The following is a 16,253-nucleotide window of genomic DNA, read 5'->3' on the forward strand; positions in this document are numbered from 1 at the left end:
GATCAAAAGGCTTTTAAATTCCTAATCGAACAACGTAAAGTCCAGCCATAATTCCAAAAGTGGTTAACAAAACTACTAGGATACGACTTTGAGATACTATATCAACCGGGATTACAAAAAAAAGCAGCTGATCCCTTGTCTCAAGTCCCCAATTCAGTTGAATTTTGTGTATTGACAGCTCCCACACTGGTAGATATCGAGGTTGTGCTGAATGAGGTGAAAGAAGATGAAGAGCTCCAAAAGATAATAACTGTCCTGAAGGAGGATCCTTATGGGAAGCCTAAATATAAGTGGCACGACAGATTACTCTATAAAGACAGGTTAGTTCTCTCTCGAAAATCCACTTTGATCTCATCTTTGTTGCATACGTTCCAATGATTTTGTGTTGGGAGGCCATTCAGGGTTCCTAGGGACGTATAAAAGGATGAATGGAGAATTATTTTGGCAAGGAATGAAGATGGATGTAAAAAAATATGTTGAAGGATGCGAAATTTGTCAGAGAAACAAGACCGAGTCCTTGTCCCTAGTAGAACTATTGCAACCCTTTCCCATTCCAAGCTTGATTGTGGAGGAATGGACTATGGACTTTGTGGAAGGCTTACCTAAGATAGGAGGATATGATTCCATCATGGTGATGATTAATCGATTAAGTCAGTATGCCCATTGATAACCTGGAAAATGGAGTAAATAAATATGCGTTATCATGCGTTCTCCATGCTTTGCTGGTCATGTGCCAGATATGCAATATGCGTCTAAGAATGTATGCAATGACCATGCGTTCCTGCCACAAATTTTCTTGCGCTCTCGCCAAGTATAATAAGATCGAAAGTTTTTCAGGTGATCCGAGGTCGAACTTAGGGACTTGTAGCTAAATGTTATGAAGTTAAGTGTTTGCAGCGAAGAATAAAAGAATATTGAAGATTATGAGTTATTCACTACTCCTACTCCTAATTAACAGATTAAGCAGTAGAAGTATGACTGTAAGAGGCAGAGACACGGAAACTGTTAACGTGTAATAAAATGCATGGGAAAATAGATAAAATGGCGGGGATGATTTCACTACAACACTAAGCTTGATTGCAAGGGGTAACCCCAACCAATGCAAGCTATGTGATCATGCTATACACACTTGACGAAGACGCATGCGATGTATATGCGATAGTGTCGAGAGGCCTTATTTCTAAGTCTCTATTCCCGCCCACGTGCTCTCACACATAAACAAGATGACCGCATACCACCATATCCTACTTAAAGGGTGCATATGCTCTGTAATAGCAAACGGAGCTTATTCCTAAGTTCCCATTTTTGCTTATGCGATCCAATCTGCTCTTCCGAGTCTAGATTTGGTTTTTAGACTACTCTCCCAAGTACGCCTGAATGATGCGCTCATAAGACAAGGTAATCACATAAAACATGGTTGACGTAAGATTATTCCTATCTCTAGGAACACTTGTTTACTTTGCTTAATGCGTTCAACTACTTACCCTCTCGGGCAGTTGGTCGCTGCTGATTCTACTTATAGACAAGCATTGCGTCCGCTTATAGAAAAGCGTTGCAACAGCTTCACACTAGGCAAATAGGGCTTTCTCACAACACTTGCGCAACGCACACCTCTCGGTGGTTTACTACATGCTTTATATCTATGCTGCATTATTAAGTATGCGATACTCTAGAAGTCTTACTTCGTAGTGCAATGAAAATAAAGGATGCTAAATAAATGAAGATGGAGATGGAATCGAAGGAAAATATAGAAATGTATTGATCACAAAATGTATTAATCTCTTAAGCCACAATGTAATACAATATAAAGATAGAAGAGAAATGGAGGGCCAGATGGAAGCAATATCTTGCTTCCATCAGATGTGTGTCAAGGCCGCCGGTGGTGTCATGGATGAGCGGTGGAGTAGTCTCTCTCTTGATTTAGCTCTGGCGGAGGCTCTAATCGTCACTCGGAATCGTTGAATGGATGAAGAACTCTCAAGACTATCTTCTCACGCTTTGGTCTGGATCACAAGGATCTGCCCTAAGGCAGAAACCTGGACGATTTGAAATTGTGCTCTAAGGCTTCTATTTATAGAGCTTCATCGCCGACAACATTTATGGACCTGCTCTGAATCTGACACTCCCGACGCGATGGTCTTTTTCTGAATCTCTGCCACTTGCGGCGTGGTAAGTGAAATGTCAACATCATCTTGTTGATAATCCCAATGTATGCGTTCATGCCTGCATTCCACCAACCTTGCGATCGCCCTTCTATTATGGTTATTATTCTGTAGCCACAATCTCCCTGTGATGACCGCATTCGCTCGATAGCCGCAACACTCATACGACGGATGTATGCGATCGCCGCATGCGATTGTCTTCGCGATAGCCTGGCTTCCATGCATGCGATCGATTCCTGCGTTAGCTATAAAATAACGCATTGTGTCCGCTTATAGACAAGCGTTGCTACAACTTCACACTAGGCAAATAGGATTTTCTTACAACACTTGCGCAACTTATACCTCTCGGTGGTTTACTATATGCTTTATGTCTATGCCACATGATTAAGTATGCGATACTCTAGCAGTCTTACTTAGTAGTGCAATGAAAGTAAAGGATGCTAAGTAAATGAAGATGGAGATGGAATCGAAGGAAAATATAGAAATGCATTGATCACATAATGTATTAATCTCTCAAGCCACAATGTAATACAATACAAAGATAGAAGAGAAATGGAGGGCCAGATGGAAGCAATATCTTGCTTCCATCAGATGTGTGTCAAGGCTGCCGATGGTGCCATGTATGAGCTATGGAGTAGTCTCTCTCGAGATCTAGCTCTGGCAGAGGCTCCGGTTGTCACTCAGAATGGTTGAGGGGATGAAAAACTCTCAAGACTATCTTCTCACGCTTTGGTCTGGATCACCAGGATCTGCCCTAAGGCAGAAACCTGGATGATTTGAAATTGTGCTCTAAGACTTCTATTTATAGAGCTTGATCGCCGACAACATTTATGGACCTGCTCTAGATTTGACACTCGCAGCGCGATGGTCCTTTTCTGAATCTCTGCCACTCGCAACGTAGTAAGTGAAATGTCAACATCATTTTGTTGATAATCCTAATGTATGCGTTCATGCCTGCATTCCACCAACCTTGCGATCGCCCCTTCTATTATAGTTATTATTCTATAGCCACAATCTTCCTGCGATGACCGCATTTGCTCGATAGTCGCAACACTCATACGATGGATGTATGCGATCACCGTATGCGATTGTCTTCGCGATAGCCTGGCTTCTGCGTATGCGATCGATTCCTGCGTTAGCTACAAAATAACGCATTGCGTTCGCTTATAGACAAGCGTTGCTACAGCTTCACACTAGGCAAATAGGATTTTCTTACAACACTCGCGCAACGTATACCTCTCGGTGGTTTGCTACATGCTTTATGTCTATGCCGCATGATTAAGTATGCGATACTCTAGCAGTCTTACTTAGTAGTGCAATGAAAGTAAAGGATGCTAAGTAAATGTAGATGGAAATGGAATCGAAGGAAAATATAGAAATGCATTGATCACAAAATGTATTAATCTCTTAAGCCACAATGTAATACAATACAAAGATAGAAGAGAAATGGAGGGCCAGATGGAAGCAATATCTTGCTTCCATTAGATGTATGTCAAGGCTGCCGGTGGTGCCATGGATGAGCGGTGGAGTAGTCTTTCTCGAGATCTAGCTCTGGCAGAGGCTCCGGTCGTCACTCGAAATGGTTGAGGGGATGAAGAACTCTCAAGACTATCTTCTCACGCTTTAGTCTGGATCACAAGGATCTGCCCTAAGGCAGAAACCTAGACGACTTGAAATTGTGCTCTAAGGCTTCTATTTATAGAGTTTAATCGCCGACAGCATTTATAGACCTACTCTGAATCTGATACTCGCGGTGCGATGGTCCTTTTCTGAATCTCTGCCACTCGCGGCGTGGTAGATGAAATGTCAACATCATCTTGTTTATAATCCCAATGTATGCGTTCATGCCTGCATTCCACCAACCTTGCGATCGCCCTTTTATTATGGTTATTATTTTGTAGCCACAATCTCCCTNGCAGAGGCTCCGGTCGTCACTCGAAATGGTTGAGGGGATGAAGAACTCTCAAGACTATCTTCTCACGCTTTAGTCTGGATCACAAGGATCTGCCCCAATGTATGCGTTCATGCCTGCATTCCACCAACCTTGCGATCGCCCTTTTATTATGGTTATTATTTTGTAGCCACAATCTCCCTGCGCTCGATAGTGCAACACCCATACGAGGGACGTATGCGATCATCTTCGCGATAGCCTAGCTTCTGCGCATGCGATCGATTCCTGCGTTAGCTACAAAAATAGACAATTGGATGCAAAATAACGCATAATAGTGGGTTAGCCGAGATTCTTAATGCCGATCGGCGCAAGCTCGTTTTCTCATGAATTCTTAGTATAATCGGCGCATATTCTACTTAACAGCCCTCATAATTTTAAATAAAAGGCTTATAATAACGTACATTTCTGCCCGTCATCACCCATTTCATCACCCTCAAACATCCATTTACAGCAAAACAGATAGTAAAAGTGTTTATCTAAGAGGTGGTCCGACACCACGGAGTCCCAATATCTATCCTAACAGACTGGGATAAGATTTTCTTAAGTAATTTTTGGAGGGAGATGTTCTTATCCATGGGCACTCAGTTGAAGAGAAGCACAACCTTTCACCCTTAGACAAACGATCAAATGGAGAGGGTCAACCGTTGTTTAGAATCTTACCTTAGGTGCTTCTGCAATGAATAACCTACTAAATGGAACAAATGGATCGCATGGGCTGAATTATGGTATAACACCACATTGCACAAATCAATTAAGACCACCCCTTATTAGGCTGTTTATGGAAGACCACCCCCAACTCTGATTTCATATGGAGACAGGAAAACCACCAACAATACGGTCGAGCAGCAGCTGAAAGAAAGAGACTTGGCTCTTAATGCCTTAAAAGAAAAATTGGTGTTGGCCTAAAATCATATGAAGAAGCAGACAGATAAACATAGAAGAGAGTTGGGCTTTGAAATCGGTGATGAAGTTTATTTAAAGTTGCGCCTCTATAGACAACGATCACTAGCGAGGAAGAGAAGTAAAAAAATTGTCACCTAGATTCTATGAACCTTATTGGATCATCGAAAGGGTTGGGGAAGTGCCATATAAACTGGCTCTACCTCTCGAAGCCGCGATCCACAATGTATTCCACATATCTCAACTAAAGAAGAAGTTGGGTCAAGCCAATCAGATTCAACGTCATCCTCTAACTTTAATAGTAGACTTTGAGCTGCAAATAACACCTGAAACAGTCCTAGGAGTGTGATGGAACGGGGAGCTAGCCACTAATGAATGGCTCGTGAAGTGGAAGGGCCTATTTGAGAATGAAGCTACATGGGAAGCAGTCCACCTAATGAATCAACAATTCCCCCAATTCCACCTTGAGGACAAGGTGCATTTCGAGAGAGGCAATATTGTTAAACCTCAAATTATCTACAAATATAAGAGGTGGGGAAAAAAGGAAATTCTCAGCAAACAAATGTGGTAGAAGGAGAGGAAATTAGTTAGGGACCACAAATCGTTATAAAAAGGACAGCATGGGGAGTGAGGAAAGCAGGGAATATTTTGGTAAAGGCTGAGAATGACTTTTGCAAGAGAGGATCACCAGCTCTCTCAAATATGCTGGTTTATTTTTCTTCTTTGGCTAATCATCTTTTCTTCTTTAGGAATGAATGTCTATTAGTTTTGGGAGTATTATCTTGCTATTTCGTTTGTATTGTCGAAGGACCTTTTGATTACGTTTATAAACAAATACATTGCTACCATATTACTCTGTTCTTCTTTGTTTTTCTGTGTTGGATTGTTTGACGTAGGGAAGAGGAACCTAACATATTAATGGGTAATGGTTTGCTGATATCGGAGAGAAGTTCGTAAAAGAATTGCTTAGATACCAATAAGTGAGGTTTATTTAGGTTGTGTTATAAGTACTCTGACTAAACCTATTGATGGCCGAGGTGAAATTTTACTTCTACATATTTCTAAGAAAAAATTGTTTTAATGCACTCTATATTAAATTCTTAGTCCCTTTTTTAGATTAAATTCTTAGTCCCTTTTTGGGGATGTCTTTCTCAATTTGAATTTACTGTCTATATCCATTTTCCCCACAGAAGGTTGTATAGAATCTTATGTTAATTTGTTTTCGTCTTTTTTGTATTTACCCTTTTCTTAAACAGAAAATTGAAACGAGTCAGTGGTTGAAATAATGAATTTGATCTTTTTGAGTTAAAATGTACGTATCAATGCAACGAATACTTTATAAGGACAAATCAAATTGTTCAGACATTCAGAGCTATGATTTGTTTCCCTATGAAAGCAGAAGATTTTGTCTTTGCGGAGCAGAAATAGATGGGCTCAAACTATCTGCGGTTGCTTTCTTACACTAAGCAATTGAGCTTTTATGCCAACCATGGCAACCACGAGCAGGCTCTTTCCCTTTTCCACCACATGCAAACCTCACTAGCCCTTGATTTAGACGCCCACGTCTTCTCTCTCGTTCTCAAGTCCTGTACCGCCATCCGACGATCCTATTTGGGCACCGCCATCCATGCCCACTCTGTTAAATCATCCCTGCTTTCAAGCCCATTTGTTGCCTGCGCCCTAGTTGACATGTATGGAAAATCCTTGTCCATTTCACTTGCACGTAAGCTGTTCGATGAAATTCCCCATAGATCTGTCGTCGTATGGAATGCCATGTTATCACTCTACGCGCACTCAAACATGTTATTTGATGCTTTGCGGTTGTTTGAAGCTATCGATGTGCCACCAAATACTTCATCCTTCAATCCTATAATTGCAGGGTTGTCGAAACTCGAAGATGGATTCAAGGCCATTGCTTTCTATCGGCAAATGCAACAATACGGGTTGAAGCCTAATTTAATTACCCTTCTTGCTTTGTTACCTACAAGTGTTGGAGTTGCGTCTTTGGACTTGATTAAACAAATTCATGGTTTTGCCATGAGAAGTGATATGGGTTGTAATCCCCAGTTAAGCTGTGGCCTTGTGGAGGCCTATGGACGATGTGGATGTCTCTCTTATGCACACAATGTGTTCGATAATATGACGGAAAGAGATGTAGTTGCATGGAGCAGTTTAATATCAGCACACGCTCTTCATGGGGAAGCCAGAACTGCTTTAAACATCTTTCAACAAATGGAATTGGGAAAAGTGCAGCCCGATGAGATTACATTTATAGGGGTGTTGAAGGCTTGTAGTCATGTGGGGTTAGCTGATGAAGCATTGGATTATTTTAGTCGTATGCAGAGAGATTATGGTCTACAAGCAAACAGTGACCATTATTCTTGTTTAGTAGATGTATTGAGCAGAGCAGGGAGATTATACGAGGCATATGGCATTATTCGTGAGATGCCAGTAAGGGCGACGGCTAAAGCTTGGGGGGCTCTTCTTGGGGCTTGTCGAATTTATGGAGACTTAGAGCTGGCGGAGATTGCAGGGAAGGCTTTGTTTGAAATAGAGCCTGAAAATGCTGCCAATTACGTGCTGTTGGCTAAAATGTATGCAAGTGTAGGGAGGCATGAGGAGGCTCAAAGAATGAGAAGGGAAATGAAAAAGAGGAGAGTTAAGGTAGTACCTGGAAGTAGCTGGGTTGTTTATCAGGATTGATTGAACTGAAGTGGATATTTGTTGATTGTTTTGAAATGGCCAAGACTGAATTGATCACGTCGAAACATTCTTTTTATCCGGTGGTTAAGCAAATCTTGGGTTTGTTCTGATCCCGCCACTTGAATGTTCAAAATTCAGTGTTTTTAAAGTTTTTTTTTTTGGGAATAAGCTGAATGGGTGTCATGGTCATCAAATTCATTCATATATATCATTCCAAAGAAGGCCATTTGCAGATCACAGCCTGCGTTGGGATGACAAGAACTTGGAACTCCACACTCTGGAAACTCCATTCATTCTTAATTTATTTTAATAATGATTTATTTAATTAAGCTGAGAATGGTAACTGTGACTCCCAGGAATGAAAAACAAATCCATTGGACATTAGATTTCAAAATGTTCTATTCTTTTAAGCTTAGTTTTCATTTATTTTATAATTTTCAAAATGTCACATTTTTACCTTTAAAGTTTTAAGTGGAGTTTCCATTTTTCATAGACTTTATAATTTTACATTTTTATATCTGAGTTTTCATCAATGTATTATTTTTAATAATCAGTATTTGTTTTAGGAAAATTATTTCAAATGGTGAAACTATTAAAAATATTTATAAAATATAACAAAAATTTAAAACTATCAATGATAGACGGTAATAGACACTGATATATACTATCAGTGATATTGATAGACATTAATGTCTATCAATGTCTATCATTGATAGTTCTAAAATTTTGCTATATCTTGTAAATATTTTGATTTATTTTTCTATATTTAAAAACAGTCATTTTTTTTGGATCAACTCGAATGACTCAAACAAGGTCTACAATCCAATCAAATCCTTGGTTCGATTGAGTTGGGTTGTCAGGTTATTTTCTTAAGAAATCTAAAATGGAGATCTGAAATTTGAAAAAAAATATTAGAGAAAGACAATTAGAAGGTTAAGAAGGATGCAATGATGGTGTGCAGTCTACAAAGGCCGATGCAGATGCTGGACGCATTATCAATGAGCTTTCGCAGCAGACGGATGAGTGTGTTGGAAAAACTGCAGAGAAAAAAAAGAAAAAAAAAAGAAAAACTAAAGAAATCAATTTGTATGCCATGCCGAACCTTGGTATGGTGCCAAAGTTCAAGAAGTTTTTGAACAAGTTAAAAGGAAGGGGAAAATAGCTCTTTCCCTAGTATAAGCATGCACAAGTAGTCCAGAGGGAAAACAAGATAAAAGGAAAGATCATGCACGACTCTTTTGATTTTTGTGCTGCCATATCAAAAAAAAAAAAAAAAAAAAAAAACCTAAAGAAATCCATTTGTTGTTTTGCCGAAGTAAGAGAAAGGAGATGAGTGATTGAAGGAGAAAGGAGATTATTGTGAGGTAGGCAAAGACGAAGGAGACAAAGCTGAAGGACTAAAGGAGAAGGTAGAGTGAGTGACACGGTGGGGAGAAAACAAAAACCTTAACAAGGTGTTTGGCTCATCAACATGAGTTGAGTTGGTATAATTTGTATATTTTACCAACTCATCCCAACTCACCCTAACTCTTCCTCCTTCCAATATTTTCAATGGCTCCACAACTCTTCCTTCTTCCAATGTTTTCAATGGCTCCATCCATTGGCTACCGTCATACTCTGTGAAGTAACTCAGGCCTCTGACAATCACCTCGATGATAATTCCAGCGATCAATTATGAGCTCTGACAAACACCTCTGATGATCTCCAACAACAAAATTCTGGCTCCGTCAACCACCTCCAATGACATCTTTGGCAATCAACTCTGGACTCCGACAACCTTTGCGACCAACTCCGACAACCAATTTCGGGCTTCGACAACTACCTCTAGTGATCCAACTCTGATGACCACCTTTGCACTACCAACTTCGATGACCAATCAGGCTCCGACAACAAACTTCGATGACCAACCTGGACAACTACCTTCATAGACTTTGACAACTACCTTTGATTACAAACTCCAATGAAAATCATCTTCATGTGACCACCTTTGAGCGAGCAACTCCAACGACCAACTTGGAGCTTTGACAACCACCTCTGATGATAAACTTCTACAACCAACTCTAATATCACTTTCATGCGACTAACTTCGGCTTCGACAGCACCTCTTGACTACAAACTTTGTGAAAATCATCTTTGATGATCAACTTCAACGACCACCGGTAAGATTGCCAACTCAACAAGCTACCTTTTTGAGATTTGCTGATTTGGGAGTCTGGTAACTCAGTTACACAAGATGGAATTCCACTTCTTCATCGAAGTAGGGTTAAGTAGATAGATTACTTTCTTAAGGGCTGATTTCGGTCTTGAACATAGTGGCTGCTTCTCTTTGGAAGAGAGGACTCAGTCATATGTAGGGAACAATGACTTATGTTCATTTTAGAGGGATCAGTGGTACTTAAGGAGTTAGATGTAACTACAAGGGTATAACGGTTATTGGCCTAGTTGTACTTACGAGCGATCTGTGAAGGGTCATCGCACTGTTGATTGGTTGATATGGACACAAAATATATCTATAGTAAGAAGAGTGCAGCTGTCGGTCTTTAGTAGAGTGCCCGACTATTAATGGATGGTGGATCCCGTGACTAAAGAGCTTAGTCAGTTATTCACGTATCGTTGGAGCTTCAAGCTATAGTCCATAAGGTCCCCTTGGTAGCTGAATAGATTCAAGTTGAGAATCAGTTCTTGGTATTGATTTGAAATATTCAAATTGATGATATAATCGGTATGATGTATAAGATACATCTAGTAGAGGATTGATGTAAATGAGATTTACATTAAGTACCATGGAATAGAAAAAGAACTATAGTTTATATGTTTCATGAGATGAAATATTAAAACTATAGGTTATAAATATAATATTGTAAGTTGGTTATCATATATATTTATAATAATATTATTTATTGGATAATTATCTATTTTTCTCTAATAACCAATTGAGTGAGAGGTTATTGGTGGTTTTATGGTAACCGTGAGATAAAAGAAAAAATGTTTTCCTAAATTTAGAAGAGTTGCTTTTCGGAAAGGAACCCATGGAAATTGCTATCAAGTGAAATCGTTTCACTAAACGATAGCTGATAGAGAGACTAAACGATCGTGGAGTGTTACTATACGATAGCTCACTTAGTTGGTCGTAGCTAAACGATCGTAGGGCATTGTCTATACGATAGGTTGCCTTTTTCTACATGGTTGAACATTCGTCTATACGATAGACACTTCTCATCTCCCACTTGCTCAATCATCTACACAATTTTTGTTCCTCCAGTTTCGTTCTCTAACCAAGTCCATACAAAGCCCATACTTTTGGATTCTCACACCGAGAATACCAAGGTAACCATTGTGGTGGTGTCCTCACTCAACTCGACTGAGTTTGAGGTTTTGGAGGTCGTTCGTTGTGTGCTTCCATTGTTCCTGTGGTGATTGCTATTGATCGTGTTGTGTTGTGGTCATTGTGTTCGAGCGTTCGTGTATTGCTATCTTGGAGACTGAACGAGCGTTCGTAATCAGGGAGTTTGAAGCATGAGTCTTCAAAGGTATGTATACTGTATCCCTTAATCTCATACGTAAGAATGCTATAATTTCGTATTGTGCATGACCTGTTAGTTTCCATTTCTTGGACTGTAATTGTGTATGTTCAAAATCGAATGAAATTTGGAACGATCATTCCGTAGCTCATGGAAATCCCCATGTATGATTTTCTTTAACCTCGATGTAGTGGGAGGAATGTATGACTCCCTAGCCATTATTGAGAAACAAGAGTAGTGAAAATAAGATGCATTCCTTATATAGTTTAATAAAAAGTCCATTGTATACTAACACGTTTACAACGATTCTCTCAACTAAAGTGTTTTGAGAATCTCCTAGTAAGACTAGGACTACAGAGTATATAACCTAAGGCAAATGGGAGAAAAACTCATGGGTATATAATACCTAAAGGCAAACCATGGGTATGTGATACCCTAGTTTATTGTATTTCCCCGTAAAACTCAGAAACTCAGTATTATATATTCATATATATGTTACCACTGGAGTTTTAGTCTAAGTGGGAGTTTGTTGGGTTTTATGTCCTAAAATTTGTGGTTTGTAAACATTAAACTTATTTTGAAAATTAATAAGTTGTTATTGAATATATGAATTGGTTATTTCCTTTTAGAAATAAATTCAATAAACTAAAAGATCCATAACTATTATATGAGTACTTGAACTTTATGTGGAGACATAAAAGTAGATCAAGTTCGAGTTAATAGTCAAAATGATCTATAGTATATGAATAAGGTTCGGTACCTTATTATAGTAACACTATCGGATGTGGCCCACTCTGTAGTTGTTACGAGGAGTTGTAAAGTACTGCAGATGAAGTGATCCTAATTCGTACATGTCATGACATGAGGAGTGGGGGCGTCTTGTTCAATGAGTTTACACTAGATCGGACCATGAAGTAAGTCACTCTTTCTTTAAAATATTGTTTACTGTTTAAAACTGACTATTTCACAATGATGACCTAGATAACTTAACTTGAATCCTAAGCTAACTAGAACTCATGTTTATTCGGGATTATCCTCATATTTGCATAGATGAGGGTTGACTCAACATCGCCGGCTCACTAAGCCTCCCATTTCAGGAGTAAGACCGGGTAGATAGCTGGGGACATAGGGTACAAGATGAAATTCTCTCCTACTTGCTATCAGGGATAGTAGAGAGTTTGTTCCCTTAAGTACTAACGCTGGGTCTTGAACAAGGGGCCTCATCCTCTCATTGACCTGAGAGGGACTCGATTTGATGATTGGATCACAAACTAATTATTCATTAGAGGATCAGTGGGACTTAAGGTACATGAGGTAATCTCGGGGTAAAACAGCCTTTGGACCCAATCGTTATTATGAACAACCTGTGAAGCGTTAACTTACTAATCATGATTATATCGTGTGGATACAATATATCTACAGCGAGGGAAGTGTAACTACGTGTTTTAGTGGAGTGACACAATAGTTAACGAATGTGGGTTAATTCGGTGTAAAGAGTTTAGCCAATTAATCTCGGATCGTTGGAGCCCATGATCTATAGGTCCACCAGGTCTCTCTACTAGCTCACAAACGGATCAGCCTTAGAGTAGCGTGATAAGTTAATTTGAAACGTTCAAATTATAATTAAGGGAATTAGCAATTATATGTGATATAATTACACGTTTAATATTGGAATTAAATGGAATTGGAGAATCGATTAATATTTAAGTTGATTTAAATATTAAATTAATGAGTATTCATGGTAATGGAATTGGTGACAAATTAATTTAATATTTGATATTAAATTAATAAGAATAATTAAATTATTTAATTAATTTTATAAGAAAATTAATTATTGAATTAGTTTTGTAAAATAATAAAATTTATGTTTTTAATGGAAATGTTATTTGATTTTGGGAAATCAAATCAAAATAAGAAAATTGGAAGTGGCAAAGTGGTTTTTTCCACTTTCATTTTTCAGCAGCGCATTCACAATTCCATTCTTCTCCAACTCAATTATTCAAGCATGAGTTGTGATTCATGCAAGGCTATTAGTTGCATGAAAGTCATGTAATATAAAACTGGAATTTTGAGTGGAAGAAGAGATGGATCAGTTGAAATTTTGCTGAGAAATAGTGTTTGAAGAACCATTCTTCAACCAGCCGATAAACTAATCATCCTCTCCTTATTCCCTTAATTCAAGCTTATTTTGAGTCTCACAACTCAATCTAAGGCACCAAGAGGATAGTAGAGAAGTCCTTGTGGTGGTTCACGAGCAGAAATCAAAGAGATTACAGTTGAAGATCTTGAATCAAAGGCACGTCAGAGGTTAGTGTTGAAACTCTGTTTTTCGTTTATGAGCATGCTTAGCTTAAAGCCAAAATTAATGAATTAGAATGCTTAATGATTCTGTTTTACTTCTGCTGCTTGCTTCCTCAATCTAACACTTTAGTAGAGTGACCTAGTAGTTAATGAATGTTGATTAATTCAGTTTAAAGAGTTTAGCCAATTAATCTCGGATTATTGGAGCCCATGATCTGTAGGTCCATTAGGTCCCATGACTAACTCACAAACGAATTAAATCTTAGAATAAAGTGATGAGTTAATTTGAAACATTCAAATTTGAATTAAGGGAATTAGTAATTATATACGATATAATTACATGTTTAATTATTGAATTAAACAAAATTGGAGAATTGAACAATATTTAAATATTGATTACATGAATAGAGATTCATGTCCGTGGAATTGATATTTAATTAATTAAATAGTTTAATTACTTTTTTTATTTAAAATTAATTTTATCAAAATTACTTATTAGAATTAATTTTTGTTCAAATTAATTTTACAAACTTCTCCAAAAATTGAAATTTGTTTTCATATTAATTTTTTGATTAAAAATAAATTGAAATTAAAATTAAAAATTCAATTTTAGAATTGATTTTTAATTAAATAAAAATTGAAAAACTGGAAATATGAGCTTTAGTGGGTTTTTACCACTTTTGGGTTTCAAATGACTCACTATTCCACTAATTCAGAAAAGGAGGTGCTGTTTTCAAATTATGCAATGTGATTGCAGGAAGAGACTGAGCAAAACTTTGTGGTGTTGGCTGAGAAATGGGACATGCAAAATAAATTTTTGTGGTTTTACTTTGAAGAAGGCTTCTTCGACTATTGAAGCTAAAAATGAGTCATTTTTTCTCTAAACTTTCCTTAAATTAGAACTTGTTTTATTCCCACAAATCAATATAAGTTCCAAGAGAATAGTAGAGAATATCAAGTGGTGGTCTACAAGGATTTATTGAGGAGATTTGTGTTGGATTTGCTGAATTGAAGAGTTCTACAAAGGTATGATAGAAACCCTCTTTATTATTCTATGAGCATACTATTTTAATTGCTAAATTTGATCAATTAGAATGCTTAATGATCTTGATTTCTTCTGCTAATTGCATGCTGACTCCATCAATGCGGACATCCAAATACGAGTAAGTGCCATTTCCAACTAAACTCATATCAGGTTGGGTTTCCTCTTGCGTTGACAGTGTAGTTTGTTATTATTTTCAAAATGATCTTTTTTTTAAATGGTTTAAATTGTGAAGATTTTGTTAAGAGAGAGACCACATAAAATCGAACCTCCCCCCCTCCCCCCCCTTTTGGAGGTCAGCAAGGTCTTCATTGCTGAAAAGAACTACAAGAATGCCTTAGAAAATCTCATAAGGAGGTTTAAGGTGAAGCTTGCACGCATAGGAAATCAAAGATATGTTTCATTCAGTGAAATTTCTAACTTAAATTTCTAACGCCTATCCTAAAAACTTTTGAGTTTATCAGACATTAGTGTCGTCGTCGAGGTACCAAAGCATTATGCAGGATAGATGAATAATAAAAAGGAAGAATAAAAGGAATATTTAAGACAAATGCAAAGAACAAAATCATGTATATTTCATTCATGATGAAGATAAATACATGAAATTTGAATTGGATAAACACATACAAAAGTTAACAATATAACAATCAAATCCCAGCACCCCCAAATTTGATCACGAGGCCAGTGCATCATCCCTGCATTTAGGAGAAAGGTCTTCATCCATGAATCTGAGGGGATCTCTCAAGTGATACAACAACGGAGGCGTTGCATCGTGAAGTCAAATTGGTCCTGATTCCTCTGCATTTGCTGATGTAGGTAATCTCTCAAGATAACATTTTGGCATTGTAGAGTTGCCTATTACAAATGAAAAGCTTCCATGGATGCAGCCATGGGTCGGAGATAGGCTTGGATGAACTGTTTGAGCTCATCCATGTTGACAGATGAGGCAGAAGGTATGTGTGTGTTGGATTGGGAGCCAGGCAAAAGCTACTGTGGTTCACGCATCTCACCAACTAGACTACGAGATGTATGAGCGTTGCTTGTTCTCAATCAAGTTGGTTCATAGATGAATGTTGGAGGGCCAAAGATAGGAGGTAAGGGAGAGTGGTGAGGAGAACACCTAGGCTTCACTGTTTCACCAATCGAGTCCCTATGCATTTCATCATGGTACTCTAGACCAATTGACTCATTAACAGAAAGCGTTTGGGTTGAGAGGCTTAAAGGGAAAAGAGGCAGGTTGAGGTCCACAAAACCATTGTCCTCTTGGTCTTATGCAAGCTTAGCCTTGAACTCGTGTTCATCAGGTTAGGCTTCATTGCCTAGCTCATCTTTGGAAGTGTCAACGCGTGCTCACTTCTTTCTGCATTGTGATGGTTGGGGCCTAGAAGTTCTTGGCTTGGGAGGTAGATTGGGCTGATTGGGCGATTCTCTTATTAAACACCTGATGAGATTTATATCCATTAGGCCAACATCTTTTTTGAAATCATCCTCCATTGGGATGCCAATGCTTTCACACAATGCACAGATAAGCCAAGAAAAATATAGCTGCCTGCATGACTTCCCTTTGATGCTCTTGATTTGATCAACAATAAGTTGAACCACATCAAGGGGTATGCATTGCATAATATAGTAGGTGGCCAAAACCCTTTCCCTCGATACAGTTTCATCATGCG

The 16,253-nt window shown here is 38.3% G+C and overlaps 1 protein-coding gene across 1 annotated transcript; it reads left to right on the plus strand.

The window, feature by feature from the left end:
- Nucleotides 1-6,127: 6,127 nt before the first annotated feature.
- On the plus strand, nucleotides 6,128-7,781 carry LOC120088667 (putative pentatricopeptide repeat-containing protein At1g03510). The gene has a single exon (XM_039046082.1). The coding sequence runs from the start codon at nucleotides 6,442-6,444 to the stop codon at nucleotides 7,714-7,716; it is 1,275 nt and encodes a 424-aa protein (XP_038902010.1). The 5' UTR covers nucleotides 6,128-6,441; the 3' UTR covers nucleotides 7,717-7,781.
- The last annotated feature ends 8,472 nt before the right edge of the window (nucleotides 7,782-16,253 follow it).

The sequence above is a fragment of the Benincasa hispida genome, chromosome 10, assembly GCF_009727055.1.
Source record: "Benincasa hispida cultivar B227 chromosome 10, ASM972705v1, whole genome shotgun sequence".
Taxonomy (NCBI): Eukaryota; Viridiplantae; Streptophyta; class Magnoliopsida; order Cucurbitales; family Cucurbitaceae; genus Benincasa; species Benincasa hispida.